This window comes from Boleophthalmus pectinirostris, unplaced genomic scaffold (assembly GCF_026225935.1).
Source record: "Boleophthalmus pectinirostris isolate CB_2022bp ecotype Guang Dong unplaced genomic scaffold, ASM2622593v1 HiC_scaffold_4, whole genome shotgun sequence".
In the NCBI taxonomy this organism is placed as follows: Eukaryota; Metazoa; Chordata; class Actinopteri; order Gobiiformes; family Gobiidae; genus Boleophthalmus; species Boleophthalmus pectinirostris.
In genome coordinates this window covers 34,638,257-34,657,568 of record NW_026571353.1, presented here as the reverse complement: position 1 = coordinate 34,657,568, position 19,312 = coordinate 34,638,257, and the positions used below count along the sequence as shown (strand labels likewise).

General features: G+C 39.9%; 1 protein-coding gene across 3 annotated transcripts in view; it reads left to right on the top strand.

Annotated features, from left to right (window-relative positions):
* The window catches only part of agtpbp1 (ATP/GTP binding carboxypeptidase 1), a 125,021-nt gene extending 109,380 nt beyond the window's left edge, over positions 1-15,641 (top strand). For 2 of the 3 annotated variants that reach the window (XM_055161333.1, XM_055161332.1), the window contains one exon: positions 5,615-15,641. In XM_055161333.1, the coding sequence (XP_055017308.1) occupies positions 5,615-5,789 (175 nt within the window). In that variant the 3' untranslated portion in view covers positions 5,790-15,641. The remainder of the gene's footprint in view (positions 1-5,614) is intronic. The other variant, XM_055161334.1, reaches the window with a different exon arrangement.
* Positions 15,642-19,312: the final 3,671 nt, after the last annotated feature.

Sequence of the window (19,312 nt, the reverse complement as noted above, 5' to 3'; positions counted from 1 at the left end):
TTTTGCCGTGGTTTTGCAGCGGTGCACTCCAGCCTTCAGCAGCAGATGATTGTGTGAAGTTTGTCAAGTCGATTTACTAAAACTACACAAATTTAAAGGTGCACTATGTAACTTTTTGGTTGGGGGTTTCCATGGATATGCCTTCTGCTGTATATTTATTAAATGACAGATGCTAGAAAAAAACATGTAAAAAACTGGTAACTTGGTCTGGTTTGATTTCAATGACATTTGACGGACCCTCCACCAGAAAAGTTACACAATGCACCTTTAAACTCTATCATATCTATAAAAACTGAAATGTGGAAGATAATTTGATTCATCCGATTTTGAATTTTACTTACTTTGGATTTTTTAACTCTGAAAAAACATGTTGAATTATTTTTGTTCTGAATTTTAGTTGCTGAAATTTTAAGTTTACATTTTCAAAATGTTTAAAATTCAAATATTCAAATATTTTCTAGCGCTCAAATTCAACAGTGAAAAAAACGTTGCAGGAAAAATCCAAGATGTCAAGGCCTAAACAATCGATCCAAAGTGATTCAATCTAACTTTGAAACAAGCAGGAAATGTTCCTTTAACTATAATTTCCCACGGTATAATATAAAACGTTTCTATCTTCATGGAGATTGGATCATGGTTTTTACATTTACGTGGATTCAAACAGGTGACATTTCCAGAAAGTGACATTCTGTGCCTTTTAAATCATCTAATAAACCCTTAATAATTACTGTGAATAAAGAAAAAGCTCTTGTACTACTTGGACAAAACACTAATATTCTGTTTGAGTTTCTTGCTCTAGTTCAGAAATCTCTTTTGTGAATGGTAAAACCCTCGTGTCCGAACGGCCGGTGTAGTTTTTTTTGCCGTGGGTTTTGCAGCGGTGCACTCCGGCCTTCAGCAGCAGATGATTGTGTGAAGCCTGATGGACTGTCTCCCTGGGATTACATTACAGACCATTAACACCATTAAAAACCCACTAAAGCCACTAAAACCTCAAGAACCAGTAACCATTTAACCATTAGGACCCACAGGAAAAACTGCTTCACTGGAGAGAGCCTCTTATCTGCAGGACCCCAAATGGCATGTTAAGTGCTTATTTGTCTAATATATCGCCGAGACAAGTCCGTTCATACGTCTTCATGCTTTGTCTCTACATGTTCGGAATCACACAAAAGAAATGGCTCAAATGGGCGTGACTAATCAACAAAGAATTATATGAATTTTTGTTATATTTAAATTATCTAGACAATAAATTAATGCTTTCTGGGTGATTCATACACGCCATATGCTGTTGTACAAATTTAATAAGCACAAGAAGTACAGACAATTTGTGATTTTTAAATGTTTTTTATCAAGCTGACATATTTTTACCGCAATCTGACAAAAGAGGAGGTGAGTTTGTGCTTTTGGAGGAGCGCTACTGCTAAACGCTCTTATACTGTTGTGGCCACAGCTGCCCTGGGGCGGAAATGAGGCTGTAAATCTGCTTAATAGGTTCTATTCACGCTTACCGGAAGACGTTTGGAAACACGCGGATGATGACTTGGGGTGTTGTTACCGACACTGGACGTGTGATAAATCGTGGACTCAGCAGCAGCGTCTTCACAACCTGACAAAGCTGAACAAGGGGACGGGACTCAGATTTTAAAATTATAATACACAAATGAAGTCACGTGACCGTTTTTGTTTTGGCCGCCATTTTGTGCCCCCCCCCCACCGATTAACCCATCAGACCCTCTAAAAAGTCTCAAAAAAATTAAAAATAAATAGTCCAGATGACATCCCATTCAGACGTGCGCAGGGTCAGCCCGATGTTCCTCCAATTGTGAAAGGTTTCTATTAGGGCTGGGCATTCGATTAAATTTTCTTAATCGATCGTCGGGAGAATTAACGATCAATTATCGATTAATCATTAACGTTTTTATATTAAAATTATCATCATTATTTTTACTATCTGCACTACTAATCTGCATAAATAAATTCAACTTTACGACATATAAACCGTAACGACTCTAGAGCCACATCAATCTGTTTGAGATTATAATGTGTTTAATTCAGTTTTGCGCAACTCTCACAGAAACGAAACTTAAAACTGCATCGCTAATTTGCATAAACTAAGCGAAGAAAAAAACAGCTCTTGTGTCGCTGATGTGGTTCAACTTCTGTCGGATTAAAAGACATGACTCAGGTGAATACAGGTTAGTGTGACCAGATTTGCGTTTGTCAAAACCAGGACACCGTACGGGGGGAGGGAGGTGGGGACTCGTCATCGACATTGAGCGACTCTCACCTGGTAAAACTTTTTCCCACTGGACACAGAAACATATGTGCTGCTTTGTACACTGTGCACATGGACTCACACTTGTCCCAACCGGAACGGAAAGCGTAGAATTTCTTCTAAAAGTCATCGTTAAATACGCATTTGCTCTTCGGTGTGTTGCAGACTGACCGACTGTTTGTGTCTCGCTCCTTCTGATGCAGAGACACATGTAAGGACCCCTGTTTGGTCACGCTACGCACAGCAACCTACATTCGGATTGTCAATTAAAATGAACGTAATCGATTAAATTCTGAATGATCAATTATCAATTAATCGACTAATCATGCCCATCCCTAGTTTCTACGTTCCCCGTTAAAACCGCGGGCCGTCCTCATCTCAAGTCATCACCACGAACTCATAAAACAGCAGCATGTAGAACTTTGTACACAACTCACCGCACATCAGCCCGGAGCAGAAGGCACTGAGTTCAGATAACAGCAGCAGACTCTGGTTTGGATCTAGTCCGACTGTGGCATTTCTCACACGAGACTGAATGCAGTTCATTTTATAAGTTGAATTAGCTGAAGAGCCTATTCAGTTTAGGCTGTCTGTGTCTTTTTCACTTTTCACATTTGAGTCTGTATCTCTCAACAATTCGGAGAAGGGGACCCCCCCGAATATTGACGGGTATTTGGCAGACTGTCGGCAGCTCCACTTGTCTCGTCTGTCATCTTCAACCTGGATCCGATACAACTGAATCCTGTGTCTTTATCTCTCTGTGCGCAATTTTTCCACCATATTTCTTAATGTGAAAATTAAAGGATCGACTCAAAAATGTGCTGACTTTACAGTGGTGGTCTAGTGGCGGTCTGGCTTGCCGGACTTTGCCGCTGGAAGTGGATCAGAGCAAGGCCGTGGCGTCACATGCAGGTTCTCTATAGGCAGTTTATAAAAGGAATAAAGAAAGAATACAATAAGATCTAGATGACGAAAACCAGGCCATTTTGTCGCCAACAGAGCCCAAATGAAGTCCACACCAGCATGTCAAAGCCTGATCCCGTCAGATCTCGGAATGTATGCAAGGTTGGGCCTGGTTAGTACTTGGATGGAAGACCGCTGAGAAAATCAGGTGCCACACGGGGGCGCTAGTCGCAAAAAACTGTCATGTTCTTAGGCAAGGCACTTCACCCACATTGCCTAGTAGGTTAGGTTAGGTTGCTTCATTCTTACCTGTAGGTAAATTTGCTTTGCAGATTTGAGAGGCAGGTCCCACATTTCACATTTCACTCCTCCAAATTATGTAAAATAAACGCGTATAAAAACACAATTACAAAATAAAGTGTTACCGTGCTCCAGTGCAGAATGGTTTTGTTCCATAAACAATTAATTAATCCAGTTTATGAAATAGAATGAAAGTGGTGTTGTGTGCGTGAGTGATGGTGGTGGTGGAAGGGGCCGATGGTTCAGATTGGCAGCTTTTCAGTCTGTCCCAGGGCAGCTGTGGCTACAATAGTAGTTTACCACCATCGGGTATGGAGTGAATGAATAATAATCTGGAAAGTGTCCAGAAAAGTGCTACATAAAACTGATGCATTTATTAGTAGGAGTAGTAGGGGTAGTAGTAGTAGTAGTAGTAGTAGTAGTAGTAGTAGTAGGGGTAGTAGTAGTAGTAGTAGGGGTAGTAGTAGGAGTAGTAGGGGTAGTAGTAGTAGGAGTAATAGTAGTAGTAGGGTAGTAGTAGTAGTAGTAAGTAGTAGTAGTAGTAGTAGGGGTAGTAGTAGTAGTAGTAGGGGTAGTAGTAGGTAGTAGTAGGGTAGTAGTAGTAGGTAGTAGTAGTAGTAGTAGGTAGTAGTAGTAGTAGTAGGAGTAATAGTAGTAGTAGTAGGGGTAGCAGGGGTAATAGGGGTAGTAGTAGTAGGAGTAATAGTAGTAGGGGTAGGGGTAGTAGGAGTAGTGGGGTAGTAGTAGTAGTAGTAGGGGTAGTAGTAGGAGTAGTAGTAGTAGTAGCAGTAGTAGGGGTAGTAGGGGTAGGAGTAGCAGTAGTAGTAGAAAGGGTAGTAGTAGTAGTAGTAGTAGTAGTAGTAGTAGTAGTAGTAGTAGTAGTAGTAGTAGTAGTAGTAGTAGTAGTAGTAGTAGTAGTAGTAGTAGTAGTAGTAGTAGTAGGTAGTAGTAGTAGTAGTAGTAGTAGTAGTAGTAGTAGTAGTAGTAGTAGTAGTAGTAGTAGTAGTAGTAGTAGTAGTAGTAGTAGTAGTAGTAGTAGTAGTAGTAGTAGTAGTAGTAGTAGTAGTAGTAGTAGTAGTAGTAGTAGTAGTAGTGTAGTAGTAGTAGTAGTAGTAGTAGTAGTAGTAGTAGTAGTAGTAGTAGTAGTAGTAGTAGTAGTAGTAGTAGGAGTAGTAGTAGTAGTAGTAGTAGTAGTAGTAGTAGTAGTAGTAGTAGTAGTAGTAGTAGTAGTAGTAGTAGTAGTAGTAGTAGTAGTAGTAGTAGTAGTAGTAGTAGTAGTAGTAGTAGTAGTAGTAGTAGTAGTAGTAGTAGTAGTAGTAGTAGTAGTAGTAGTAGTAGTAGTAGTAGTAGTAGTAGTAGTAGTAGTAGTAGTAGTAGTAGTAGTAGTAGTAGTAGTAGTAGTAGTAGTAGTAGTAGTAGTAGTAGTAGTAGTAGTAGTAGTAGTAGTAGTAGTAGTAGTAGTAGTAGTAGTAGTAGTAGTAGTAGTAGTAGTAGTAGTAGTAGTAGTAGTAGTAGTAGTAGTAGTAGTAGTAGTAGTAGTAGTAGTAGTAGTAGTAGTAGTAGTAGTAGTAGTAGTAGTAGTAGTAGTAGTAGTAGTAGTAGTAGTAGTAGTAGTAGTAGTAGTAGTAGTAGTAGTAGTAGTAGTAGTAGTAGTAGTAGTAGTAGTAGTAGTAGTAGTAGTAGTAGTAGTAGTAGTAGTAGTAGTAGGAGTAGTAGTAGTAGTAGTAGTAGTAGTAGGAGTAGTAGGAGTAGTAGTCTCTCAATACGATATTTTCACGATATGCATCTCGTGTTTCAATATTTATTGCTGTATTTTGTGTAAAAGTGTGAAAATGCGACGTTTCGGTCATAATGCAAATAATTTTGATGTAAAACTGTTTAATTAATCAGTTACTCCATCTTGTAAATTGGACTAAAACAGAGCAAAGGATCATGGTCTATGTAGTTCTCTGTTTTTAGCTCATACTGTACAATAATAATGTAATTTGATATATTGTGATGGTGCATGGCATTATTTTTGGCAATTCTATCAAAATATTTCGGTTATTGTTACATCCCTAACTCACACAAACTCACACACCACATTCTTTCTCGTTAATGTGTGTTGCTAATTTCGATTCCTGTCTCTTTCAGCAGTTGCACGACCACGTACGTCCTGGACGAGGATGAGCCGTCTTTCCTGGAGGCCATCGACTACAGCGCCGAGAGCAACGAAGAGGAAGAGACCGAAGCGGAGACCGAAAACACGGCCGAAGTCCAAGAGGCCCTGGAGCAGCTGTCCGACTCAGACAACTATCACAAGGACTGAGACGACCCCAAACTATGCGCAATGAAACGTCACAGGGACTGAAAACATTATCAACCACAAACACAGGGGCTGAAACATCACAAACCATAGGGGCTGAGTTTTCATCAAAATACACTTTATTCATCTAGAAAAAGAAATGCTGTCAAGTCGATTACTAAAATAACAAACAATATGATTTTAAACAACACCAGGGGCTTAAACATTATAACTATAAAGACTGAAACGTCACAACCACAGGGGCTGAAACATTACAAACCATAGAGGCTGGAATTTTCATCAAAATACACTTTAATCATTCTCTATTTAGAAAAAGAAATGCTGTTTACTCGATTTCTAAAATAATAAACTATATGGATTTAAAAAACACTAGGGGCTTAAACATTATTACTATAAAGACTGAAACGTCACAACCACAAGGACTGAAATGTTATCAACCGTAGGGACTGAATCTTCCTCAAAATACACTTTATTCATTTGATATTTTGAAAAAAAGCTGTCTAGTCGATTTACTAAAATTACTTAAAAAACTACATAGACTTAAAGGTGAACTATGTAACTTTTTGGTTGGGGGTCCGTCGACTGCTTGTTTCCAGGGTTCATTGCTGTACCTGGAATGTTCCACAGTGTTACATTAAACAGCTCTGCCTTAGATTTATTAAATTATAGGTGGTTTTATAGCTCAGAAATACCTAGAAAAAACATGCAAAAAAGTGACCGGTATCTTCCATGACATTTGACGGTAGCCAGGTCGGCGCAACCTTGTGCCTCTGCTCAATTTCATTTCTCTCCAGCGACTCGGGCAGGAATTGGAATACACTAGACGATTTGCAAAAACCCGGAAGTTATAGACCGTCCACTGGCCAATCAGTGAAGAGCTGTGAAGCCATGACGTCAAACTCAAGCGTCTGTCTGGGTCCATTTTGTGGAAACAGCACAACAGTAAACAAAGCGTCGAGATGGATGTAGACAAATACATACATTCTGTGTTGGTAACGATTCCCGAGATAGAGGATTTAAAGTTGGAACAAAGACAATGTTTGGTGAATTTTATCAAGGGGAAAGACGTTATTGCCCTTCTTCCTGCAAGATTTGGTGCATTACATAAATCACGACCAAATAGCAGCGATTGGTTAAATAAAAAAAAAGTACCTGTCAACCATCGAGCGAATGAATTATAATGCTGCGAGGTCAGACGGTTTCCACAAAGTGAAACCGGCTGATGAATTAGGCTAATTTGACGGACCCTCCACCAGAAAAGTTACACAATTCACCTATGAACAAAATCATAACTTTAAAGACTGAAAACGTTACAATCACAGACTGAAACTAAAATAACTGCAAGTACAGAAATATTACAGACAGAAATACTATTTAATGTACACTGTCCCTGGCAAATAAATAAATAAATAAATACTCTCATTAGACGACTTCTAAAATAACCAACCATAGGGACTGAAACGTCACAAACAGAACGACTGCAATGTCACAATCACAAATGTTCACTAAAGTGCATTGTTCCCGTCACATAAATAAATACAATAAGGTAGGGACATTTCAATATTTTTGCACACCCCTAGAATAGAGGTACTGAAACATCACAAACAGAAGAGCTGAAACAACACTACAGCTGCAATGATTAGTCTAAATATTTGTGACCTGGAAATAATCATAAATGTTAACTGGACCACACAAACGCAACACCAACACATGGAAAAAACATCGAAAGGGACTGAAACCTCACCAACCACAGACTGAAACCTCACAATCAACAAAACGTGTTCTCCTCACACTGTTCTCAACGACGCACTGCAAAAATGTAATATCTTGATGAGTAAAAACACTTGAATTCAGTATATTCACGTTAGATTTTTGTAGTTTTGACTGGTTTACATTTATTTCTATCCTGCTTTGATCCTGGTTTAGGCCTGACGTAGACTTGGTTTGGTCCTGGTCTAGTCCAGATTTAGTTTTAGGTTTAGTCCCAGGTTAGTCCGAGTTTAGATTTGTCTAGAATTGTGGACTTGCCTTAAATTTGCACTGCGTAACTATCCTGATGGAGTGTGTGCCAACAGCTTTGCCTAGAATGTTCCACAGTATGGCATTGAACTTATGTATCGCCATGGAGACAAGCACGCGACGCTAACCTGAAATATCGTCAGAGTTCTCACAATAACATCGTGGACCATCACAATATATCGAATTACAAGTCTCTTTGATTAAATTAAGAGTTATGGTGCAGCAAAAGACAGAGGGAACTACATAGACCATGATCCTTTGCTCCATTTCAGTGTAGACTACAAGAGTTCTAAGCACTTTTAAGTCTTAGTTCTTTGGATTAAGTCTTGTCAAGGCATTTAAGAGGAAAAAGTCGCATATTAAAAGTTTTAGCTGTTTAGCCTCCACAAAATATCGCAATAAATATCGTAGCACCCGTTATGGCCCTGATTTGCTTTGCTCATTAGACCCCACACCCTGTGCAGTTCAATAGGCCGAACTAACAAACAGAAACTGTAAACAAGTGTGTGTGTTAGTTTTAGAGTAGTTTCAGTGTAGTTAGCTCCTCCCTGCAGACAGATATAAGGAAGTGTCCACCAGCGTCTGACCAGAACTGAAGAAGCAGCTTGGATGAGCCGCGAAACGTCTTCAACCAAACTAACTTTTGACCAGTCGACAAACTGAATTTTCTCCTCGTCCCGGAAGTGCAAGTTCGCTCACCAGCCAATCAGCGAAGAACAATATATTCAGTGTTGTCAGCGATTCACAAGATCAAGGATTTAAAGCCGGAATAAAGAGAATGTTTGGTGAATTTCATCAAGGGGAAAGACGTTATTGCCCTTCTTCCTACGGGATTTGGGAAAAGCTTAATATACCAGTTCGCCCCGTGAACATCGCATTACATACGTCACGACCAAATAGCAGCGATTGGTTAAATGATAAAAAGTACCCGCGTACCGTCGAGCGAACGAATCCTAACACTGCGAGGTCAGACGGTTTCTACGAAGTGAAACCAGTTGATGAATCAGACTCGTACGTCTGCATACTCTGGCTAAATCGTCAAGGTGCGACAAGGCCATTAGAATTCATGTTTTTCAAGGTATTTCTGAACATTTAAACCCTTCGTAATCAAACAAATGCCATATTGTGGAACATTCCAGCGCAAAGCAATCGTATCTCCAGGGAGACCTCCACCGGAAAAGTTACGCAGTGGATCTTTTAAAGCATTTCAGACAGGTTTCGGTATTATTACATGTTTTTCTTGTTCCGTGCAGAAGTTATTAGTCCGTTGAGGCTTTTTGACTTATTGCGTTGACAAATTTAAGTACAGTTCTCTTACTTCCTGTCTGAAAAACAAACACTATTACGCTCGCAGGAAATAAATCTTTACTCGTCGAAACTACTCGCAACAACATGAATATCGTGAATGTATCTTTTTAATACCTCGTAGATATGAGTTTTTACAGTGCGCGGACTCCAGCGTGTGAGTTTCCCGATAATCACATTTACTTCTCACCTCCCCGTGTTAATATGGAGCCATCTGTTCCTCTCAGACTCTACACAGCTGTATTCTTTGTCAGTCGCTCACTGAATGTCTCTGCACCTGCCACTCTTGACGGGCGCGGGCTAAAAATGGACTCTTCTTATACTGTGTCTCCATTCACGGCGCTGAGGAAATTTATGCTCACAAAAAACACTTATTTCAGGAGCGTTTTCTCACTGTTTTCATAGCTGCATCTTAATTATACGCTAAAATGACCTTAAAGCTACCATCCGGAATTAAACCTGTTGTATTCTCACGCTTCACCACGAGATGCCGCCTGTGTTACTGCTGTCACAGAGAGAAAGACCTCAATGCACAGGGAAAACGAACAAAGGCAAAGGCCGTGTCTCAGTTCTCTTTCCTTGATTTCTCTCCTCGATCCTGCGTTTTTCAGTCAATCAAATGTTTCCCAAAGAAAACCACGGAAGGAAGGAGTAAACATGCACTAAGGGAGCATTCGGGAGCAGACGTCAGAGAAAAGAATCAAACTTTATTGGTCTCAGTGTGCACCTACGGGACCCGACGCAAAACAGAGCGGCATGGGACTCATTTTGAAAGCTCATAGCAGGCGCAGGAGGGTGGGATGATAAACTGCAGTCCCGCAAACTAAATATGAGTGTAAATGAAAATATACAAATGATTAATGTTTGCCTATCATACATAATTTGTGCTGGATATTTTATTTGGCATTAATGAAAACATTTTAAGACGCCTAAACTTGCAGATGTGGTTTAATCTCGCACACATTTTAGACAATTCCTTTCCGCTTCTCTGTGTTTGATAGAGCTTAAAAAAGCAAACGTCCACGTCTTGCGGGACTTGCGGGTGGGAACAGAATATCGCCGATGCGGCCTTGAGCTAGTCAGGCTGGCGCCACCTAGTGCCTCCGCTCAGTTTCATTTCTCTCCAGCGACTAGGTCAGGAATCGGAATGCGCTAGACCACGGCTCTCCAACCTTTTTCTTCCCGTGAGCTACTTTCTGTTAAACGAAAATGTCAGAGAGCTTCTAATTTTAGGGGTTGCCAGAAATGGAGTAAATATAAGAGCCATGGCAAGCTTTAAATGAGGTACAGTTAGACGTCTATAAAAAAAATACCATTATCCAGTAATCAGTGCACAAAATTAGGCAACAAAATGATACATTTACAGTGGAAATAGGCACTTAATCAGTCAGATTTGACTTATTCAGGGCAATATGTATACTTCAGAAATCCCTTGATGAGCTCCTTGGAAGGGGGTGGAGAGCTACTGGAGCTACCACAGACGTTGTAGAGCGCACACCGGACAATCAGTGAAGCCATGACGTCAAACTCAAGCGTCTGTCTGGGTCCCTTTTGTGGAGCAGCACAACAGTAAACAAAGCGTCGAGATGCATGTAGACGAAGACAGACATTCTGTGTTGGCAACGATTCCCAAGATCGAGGATTTAAAACCAGAACAAAGAGAATGTTTGGTGAATTTTATCAAGGGGAAAGACGTTATTGCCCTTCTTCCTACGGGATTCGGCGCATTACATACGTCACGACCAAATAGCAGCGATTGGTTAAATAAAAAAAGTACCCGCCTACTGTCGAGCGAATGAATCCTAATGCAGCGAGGTCAGACGGTTTCCACGAAGTGAAACCGGCTGATGAACCAGTCTAGGCGGGAGCGGGAATGAAAATTACAATTCTTTGCGTGACCGGACAGGAGCGGGACTGAAAATTCTATCCTGCGCCGATGTCTAACGAGGAGTTTTTATCCTCTGTCGTTTCTTCATCTCTTCTGTAGTTTCCCTCCCATTTCCTGAAGAATCAAGGAGAAGAAAGCGAGGAAAGAGAAACGAGACGAACAAAGTCCAGGTGAGGTGAGGACCAGGTTTCACATCTGCCATCTACTGGTGAAAAAAAAAAAATCAAATAAGCTTCCAGATGGTAGCTTTAAGTTTATTATATTCACGTCCAGATACAAGATACTCAAAGCGCTTTATTGCATTATTTATTCATACACCCATACGGCATCTCAGACCACCACCGATACCATCTCACCAAGATGCGGCATTTATCCATATCAGGTGGGTGAAGTGTCTTGCTCAAGGACACGATACCTTCCGCTTGATGGGCATTGAGTAAACTGGCAACCTTAAAATGATTTATTCAAGTTATTATTATCAGTTGTGATGGAGCGACCCGTCTTTAACTGTGGACTTCTTACTGTATCTACTGCTACTTATACTACTTCTACGGCTGCGAATACTACCACTTTGAGTACTGTTACCACGACGATTACTCGTACTACCACCTGGCTTTGCGCTGAAATGTTTGTGCATCTACTGTCCATCTCGATCTAATCCTGGATTGTTAAAAGTGCACTATAAACCCTCACTACAGAAAAGGAAAGGCTCCGTACCCGATTTTCGCCGTCTTAAAAACGCGAAAAAATGGAAATACTTCGTTCGAAAGAGTTTGCGGTGGCGCTTTTTGCTCGAATACGCGGGAAAGTCGGGTACAAGGTCTTTAATTCACGACGTTATTTATTGTAAAGTGGGAAAATTTATCGACGTTTGTTGTTTTTTAGACGATACGTTTTGCTGCACTCCCTCAGACCTCAGACACCTAATAGCCTGGAATCCTCATCGCATTTACCTGATATTACTCGTGAGCTCTGTTTTCCTGCTTAAAATGTTTAGTTTTTTTCTCTGTAGATAATTCCTTTCTTAAATCCTAGGTCTTTCAAATTCATCCACTGAACCACAGATATTTGAAAAACTGCTGATTTAGAAAACTGGACCTATAAACAAATAACCAGCTCTGGAACGACTTGCCTTTCTCTGAACTTTCAAAATTTCGCCGTTTTTATTTCGTTTAGCTTCAGTGTTAGATTTAAAGGTGCACTGCGTAACTTTCCGGGCAGAAGGTTTGTTTCTACGGAGCTCGGAATGTCACGCAGTATGGCATTAAACTCCTCCATCTCGCGTTGAATCAATCGCGTTTGTTTTAATCGCCTTGAAAAAGCCTGCATTGTTACTGTGAGCGTTCTCGCCTCTCCACAGATCTGCTCGTCTCCACGGAGATAGAAAAGTTTAATAATCCGTGTATCATTCGTTTTTTCAAAATAAAACCGAATATAAGAAAATTAAAATGAAAAAAACAACTATTTACTTCAGTATTTGTCTCCAAAACCAAAATGAAAGAACAGAAATATACAAATAATGATTCATTTTTTCAGTTTCGATTTTGTGTTTAAATTAAAAATGGAAAAAAGGAAAAAACGGATAAACTGTAACGACATTTCCCCGTTTACATGACTTAAACTGTGATGCCGGACTGAACCAGGATTGAACCAGGACTGAACCGGGTCTAAACCAGAACTAAACCAAACCAGGTCTAAACTGGAACTAAACTGGAACTAAACCAGAACTAAACCGAACCAGGACTGAACCAGGATTCAACCAGGACTGAACCGGGTCTAAACCAGAACTAAACCAAACCAGGTCTAAACTGGAACTAAACCGAACCAGGACTGAACTGGGACTAAACCAGGACTAAACTGGAACTAAACTGAACCAGGATTGAACTGGGACTAAATCAGAACTAAACCAGAACTAAACTGAACCAGGACTGAACCAGATCTAAAGTAGGACTAAACCGTTGCAGTCCTGGTCTGGTCCGGTCTTGGTCTGATCCCGGCCTCAGTCTTGGTCTGGTCCTGGTCTGGTCCCGGTCTCACTTCTGGTCTGGTCTGGTCCTGGTCTGGTCCCGGTCTCAGTCCCAGTCTCAGTCCTGGTCTGGTCCCGGTCTCAGTCCTGGTCTGGTCCCGGTCTCAGTCCTGGTCTGGTCCCGGTCTCTGTTCTGATCAACAGTCTACGCGGGCACACCTCCGGGACTGTCCTGACACTTAGTCCTGGTTTAGAACTGGTTCAGTCCTGGTTCAGTCCATCATCACAGTTTAAGTCACGTAAACGGGGAAATGTCGTTATCCGTTTTTTCCATTATTCATTTAAACACAAAATCGAAAAATGACATTTTTTTCATTTTGCTTTTGGAGACAAATAATGAAGAAAATTGTTGTTATTTTGTTTTCTTCTTTTTGGTTTTATTTTGAGAAACAAATGAACGAACGATACACGGATTATTAACGCTGCCGTACTTTGGAACCTCCTGGAAAAATGACTTCTATCTCCATGGAGCAAAGAAATGTTACGCAGTGCAGCTTTAACCACGTCAGAAATTTGATTTTGCTTGTGATTTTTATAGATTTTTATTTTATTTTTTTCAAACACAACTTTAAGAATGTGCTTTTTTGGATTTAAACGAGACTTTGTACATACGATACGCACAACACACCTCCACTTGGGTTTTTACGCTGGTGCGGACTGAAAAAAAAGTGGAATGTTACGCTAAAACATTACTGTTGTCGTCTTAACTAAATCACAGTGTTAAATCATCAAAGTGTTCTATCTATAATCACATTTGCACTTTGGGTAAATACAATTCTATACACACACAAACTGTCACTTTACAAATCTGTACACAGGATGAAACTGGGATCGGACGTGTTGCCATTTTCGTATTTCTCGAGATTTTATTGACGTGAACGTTTAGAAACAAAACCAAACCACAGAGAGGTCCTTTATTTATGAAATGTACAAACTGAATTGAAATTAAAATTAAATTATAGCAGGTTTGAGTTTTTACAGTTGCTTTGGGTTTGATTTTCACTCACAAATGCTCTTTTTGCATTTTGCCGGGATTGTTATGTCATAGTTAAAACTCTTTGATTGTTTTGGGTTTCGTTTTTTTTTTTTTGGTAAGTCATGTCCAAAGTCGTAATCTTTGAGCACTCACAAAAACAAAACAAATCCCAAAGCAATCCAAAGTCTGAGTGCTCACAAATGCTCTTTTTGCGTTTTGCCAGAATTGTTATGTCATAGTTCAAACTCTGGACAAGATTTACCAAAAAACAAAACCCAAAGCAATCCAGAATTGTAATCTCTGAGCGCTCACAGATGCTCTCTTTGCTTTTTGCCTGGATTGTTACATCATAGTTAAAACTCTGTAAATGTATAAAATGAAATGAAAATGAAATTATAGCTTGTTTGGAGGTCAAAGGGCACTTATTATTACTCATAGTAGTAATTTTTTGGTAAATCGAATCCATGTTTTTTTGGTAAATCATTTCCAAAGTCGAAATCTCTGAGCGCTCACAAATGTTCTCTTCGCATTTTGCAAGGATTGTTATGTCATAGTTAAACTCTGGGTTGCTTTGGATTTTGTTTCTTGTAAAGCTCTGAGCTCTCACAAATGCTCTTTACGCATTTTGTTATGTGATAGTTAAAACTTTGGATTGGTTTGGGTTCTTTTTTTGGTAAATCTTGTCCAAAGCCATAATCTCTGGATTGTTTTCGGTTTCATTTTTGGGTAAATCTTGTCAAAAGTCGTCATCTCTGAGCGCTCGCAAATGCTCTTTTCGCATTTTTCCAGATGTTATGGTATAGTTAAAATGCTGAATTGTTTTTGGTTTCGTGGTTTGGTAAATCATGTCCAATGTCAAAATCTCTGAGTACTCACGAAAGCGCTTTTTTACATTTTGCCAGGATTGTTAAGTCATAGTTTAAACTCTGAACAAGATTTACCAAAAAAACAAAACCCAAAGCAATACAAAGTCATAATCTCTGAGCGCTCACAAATGCTCTCTTCGCATTTTGCTAGGATTGTTATGTCATAATTGAAATCCAAAGCAACCCAGAGTTTTAACTATGACATAACAAAATGGGAAGAGAGCATTTGTGAGCACTCAGAGATTATGACTTTGGACATGATTTACTAAAAAAAAACAAAATCCAAAGCAATCCAGAGTTTTTTTTTTGTTTTTTTTTAGTAAATCGTGTCCAAAGTTGTAATCTCTGAGCGCTCACAAATGCTCTCTTCGCATTCTGCCAGGATTTTTATGTCATAGATAAAACTCTGGATTTTTCCTGGCAAGTTTTTAAGACCATAAACCATCACCAGACCCATTCTATCGACAACAAACACATGGATCTTTTAGCGAAGCGGTCAAAAGAGATTTACTTTCTGATTTACTTTTGTTAATTCCCATTGCTGACAGCAGAGGGAGCTCTAACGCCTAAAGGCCTTATTGGAAATGAAGATGTAGTGTTTAAAGTGCGCTTTGTGTTGCATTTTTTGTATGAAAAGCGCTCTATACATAAAGTTTGATATATTGAAAGTGTATTTTCTCAAGGCAGACATGATTTTAAGTTAGAAAATGTGACATAACTATCCCAAAGCAGGACCCAGAGCATGTTTAAAGAGAATTAAAGCCACAAAAATTCATCATATGTTCTTCTTATTTGCCCATACTTCCGCAATTTACAGATTCATTAGTGTCTGGGGAAAATTTCATGTCAGTACCAACTTCAGAAAAAACGAAAAATGCCAACATGTCCGATCCCACGTTTAGCCCCGGTATCCTCTTCTGAACCTCCACTCCGAAGGCAACATGAACTTTTACTAAATGTTTTGAAAAGTACTGGAGTTATTTTGTTTTTTTTCAGATGGTGCTCTGTAAAAAGCTTTAAAGTGGGACTCTGCTGTTTTTTTTTTTTTGTATAGATATAGTGGCATGGCTACTGTGATTTTTAAGTTAATTTATTATTTATTTGTGACGCGACATTGGTGCGAAAGAGAAATCGCGTGCGTGTGGCGGGAGTTTTAAAGCCGCGCTGTGCAACTTTTCTGGTTGAGGAGCTGCTCGGCGCTTGCTTTGCCTGGAATGTCCCGCAGTGTGGCGTATAAACGTTTCTGTGTCCATGGAGACGGGCTCGAAGGCGTTTTGTTATTTAAGGTCAAATTTTAGCAATAACAACACCTGGAATTGTAAAGTTAAATGCCATACTGCGGGACATTCCGGCGTAGTAGAAACATCTCCATGGAAACGAGCAAATGTCATACACTCAATGAGAAAAGTTACACAGGTTTTTCATTTGATTCTCTCCTTTTAAACGCTTTTCCTCAGTATTTTCTTTTCTTTTTTTGGATCTGTCGTACTTTGTTTTCATGTTACACAAACATTATTTCGTCGCAGTCACGGGAGCTTTGTGAAAAGTAAAATCCATTCGTTCGCCGGAGGAAAGGAGCAGCGACCGTAGCGCTTCGAGAAATGTCACGTGAGGTTTATTTATCCGAAGAAAATATTGTTGTTTGTGGAGACGGGAGACACGAGAATTATGTGGTACAAATGTTTACTGTGTTCATTTCATATAGAACGATGGCGTAGACTGTACAGAGCTGGTGTAGGGGCTTTGTTGTTATTATTCTATCGTTTTCATTATTGTATAAATAAAGTTTGACACAGTGGAAAAGACTCTTGTGTTACTTTATAGAAAACGTTACACCTTCATCAGAGTTTAGAAGAACAACTATAAACTTAAAAGGTCCATATTACGTTATTTTTGGAGCTATTATAATGTTGTTTTTGTCGTAACAAACAGACCTGGAGTTGTGTTTTGTTTCATTCACACGTTTATTTTACAGATTTAGGCTGAGTTCTTTTCTCGAACTGAAAACGCTATTCCATCCATCCATTTTCTTCCTCTTATCCACGGGCAATAGTCTAAGCAGGGACTCCCAGACTTCCTTCACCCTGGACACTTCCTCCAGCTCCTCCGAGGGGACCCCAAGGTGTTCCCAGGCCAGCCCAGAGACATGGAGCAGGCTCAAGACCCACCTGTTTAGCTTGGCTTTTGAAAGAAATATCATATTTTTACTAGTTTCTACTGTACACATTTTATTATATTTATTTATTTTAGGCATATTTTTTAGGATTTCCAGTGTTTCCTCTGTAGGAGCCTCTGCATCAGGAGCGGAGGTCGGCTGTGGCTGTCGGGGTCTGTCCCGTGGGCTCCCTGAGCTCTGTGGTGGTTCCTGGTGGTGGTGGACGTCTCTCTGCTCCTGGTGTAGACGGTAGAGATGCGCGGATTGCGGTTACAACCGCGGTATCCGCGGTTAATACGCGGGTCGGGCGGATGACGTGACGAAAAATTATATTTTAATTAAATTCGGGCGGGTGGTGGTTTAACTAAAAAAAAAAAAAAAAGTTATTGTTAGTATTGTTACCTACATGTGAAAAGACGAGTGTCATTGTCTATGCTTGTATGAAGTGTACGTCATGTCCTTAATTAGCCCATTTGACCTCGTTTTTATGTTCTGAAGGTTAAGGTTGTGTCGGGTTATTGATGCCTAAGGTTTACGAGGCACATATTATATGCAGTTTATTTTATTATTTCTAATTTATTTCAGCTGTTTGCCAACACATAAGTGGCTATAGGGCCATATTTATTTAGTTATGCATATTTTTTCTTGTCTATTTCAATTGGAATATAAAGAGGGCATTGCCTGATTTCAATAAAGGTTCATCTGGATGAGATGATCTGTCTGTTTTGTTTCGATATCAGATATTTTAAAACACGCAGACATTATAGCGTAGACTGCCACTCGGGGTTTTTTAAAACTTAAAGAAAGACCGATGGAGTGAGGCTATGACTTTGAAATAACATCGGGTAATGGCAGAATGTTCAGAATGTAACAACATCCAACACGAAGGCAAGAAGGTTCAAAAATAGTCCTAGTCGGAAAACGTTGTCAATTAATTAGCTGCGCAAGAAAACCAGGTAAATTTGCGGTTGTTACGGACAATTCAGAATGCGAACAAACACGCTGAGCGAATTTTGGAATGAATGAGCTACAGAGTTTGCATTTTTCTCGAGGCTCCTTAGTTTGTTTGCTGTATGATTGTTCTAAAATCTAAAATCAATCGGCGGACGGCGGCGGGTGCGGTTTTGAAAACCTTCGGTGCAAAATGGACAGCGGGCGGATGATGAGTTTTGTGTCGCAGTTGCGGATGAAAAAATAGCCCATCCGCGCATCTCTAGTAGACGGCTCCTCTGAAGATGCTTTCTCAACTGGTTTGCCTGTATTCAGCCTCACATTTTACTATGTTTTATGTATTTTAGCATGTTAGTCTGTGTGTTTGTGTTGTCTGGTTGTGTGGAGTCGGGCAGCTGTGGGGTTTGGGTGGGTGGAAATGTGGGATTGTTTTTAATCTCTGTAAAGCACTTTGTGTTACATTTTTGTATGAAAAGTGCTTTATAAATAAAGTTTGAATTGATTTGATTTGATAGTTCCTCCAGCGTGTCCTGGGTCTTCCCTGGGGCCTCCTTTTCTTTTTCCCTCTCCTTAACCGTCACCTTAACGTGGTGGAAGGGGTTCATTCTTCCAATAGACTTTACAAATAATAATAATAATAATAATAATTTAAAAAAACTAATAAATAAATAATACAAGTTTGAAAGCTCAGATCCAATCAGCTCTTTGGTAACTGATGAACACAAAACCGTCATTTTTGGAAACGTTATAAGTTAGCTATGCATTTATTTATTTACTGCATAAATATATGAATAAAAATTAAATGCACAGCGAACTTGTAACGTTTCCAAAAATGACGGTTTTGTGTTCATCAGTTACCACAGAGCTGATTGTGCTGAATCCTGTGTTTTAAATTTGCTTTTTGGATTGAAGCTGGTGCCTTTGAGATGCCCTTCAACTCTTAAAATTTGAATTAAAAAAAAAAGTCTATGGGGAAAAATGTGTAGAAAATGTGCGTCCAGAACCAGATCAGGACGTGTCCATGAGCTCCAGTCTGTCCAGTCGTGTTTAGAGTCAAACTTTCACTTTGACTAAGAGGGTTTTTTCAGTCAGTGTCTCTCAGCCCGGGTTCAAATGTTGGATTTACAGCTCGCCTGGTGCTCAGCTTCGGGTCCTCAGGTCATCTTCGGGTCATCTTCGGGTCCTCAGGTCGTCTTTGGGTCATCTTCAGGTCGTCTTCGGGTCGTCTTCGGGTCCTCAGGTCGTCTTTGGGTCGTCTTTAGGTCATCTTTGGGTCGTCTTCGAGTCGTCTTCGGGTCATCTTCAGGTCGTCATCGGGTCGTCTTCGGGTCGTCTTTGGG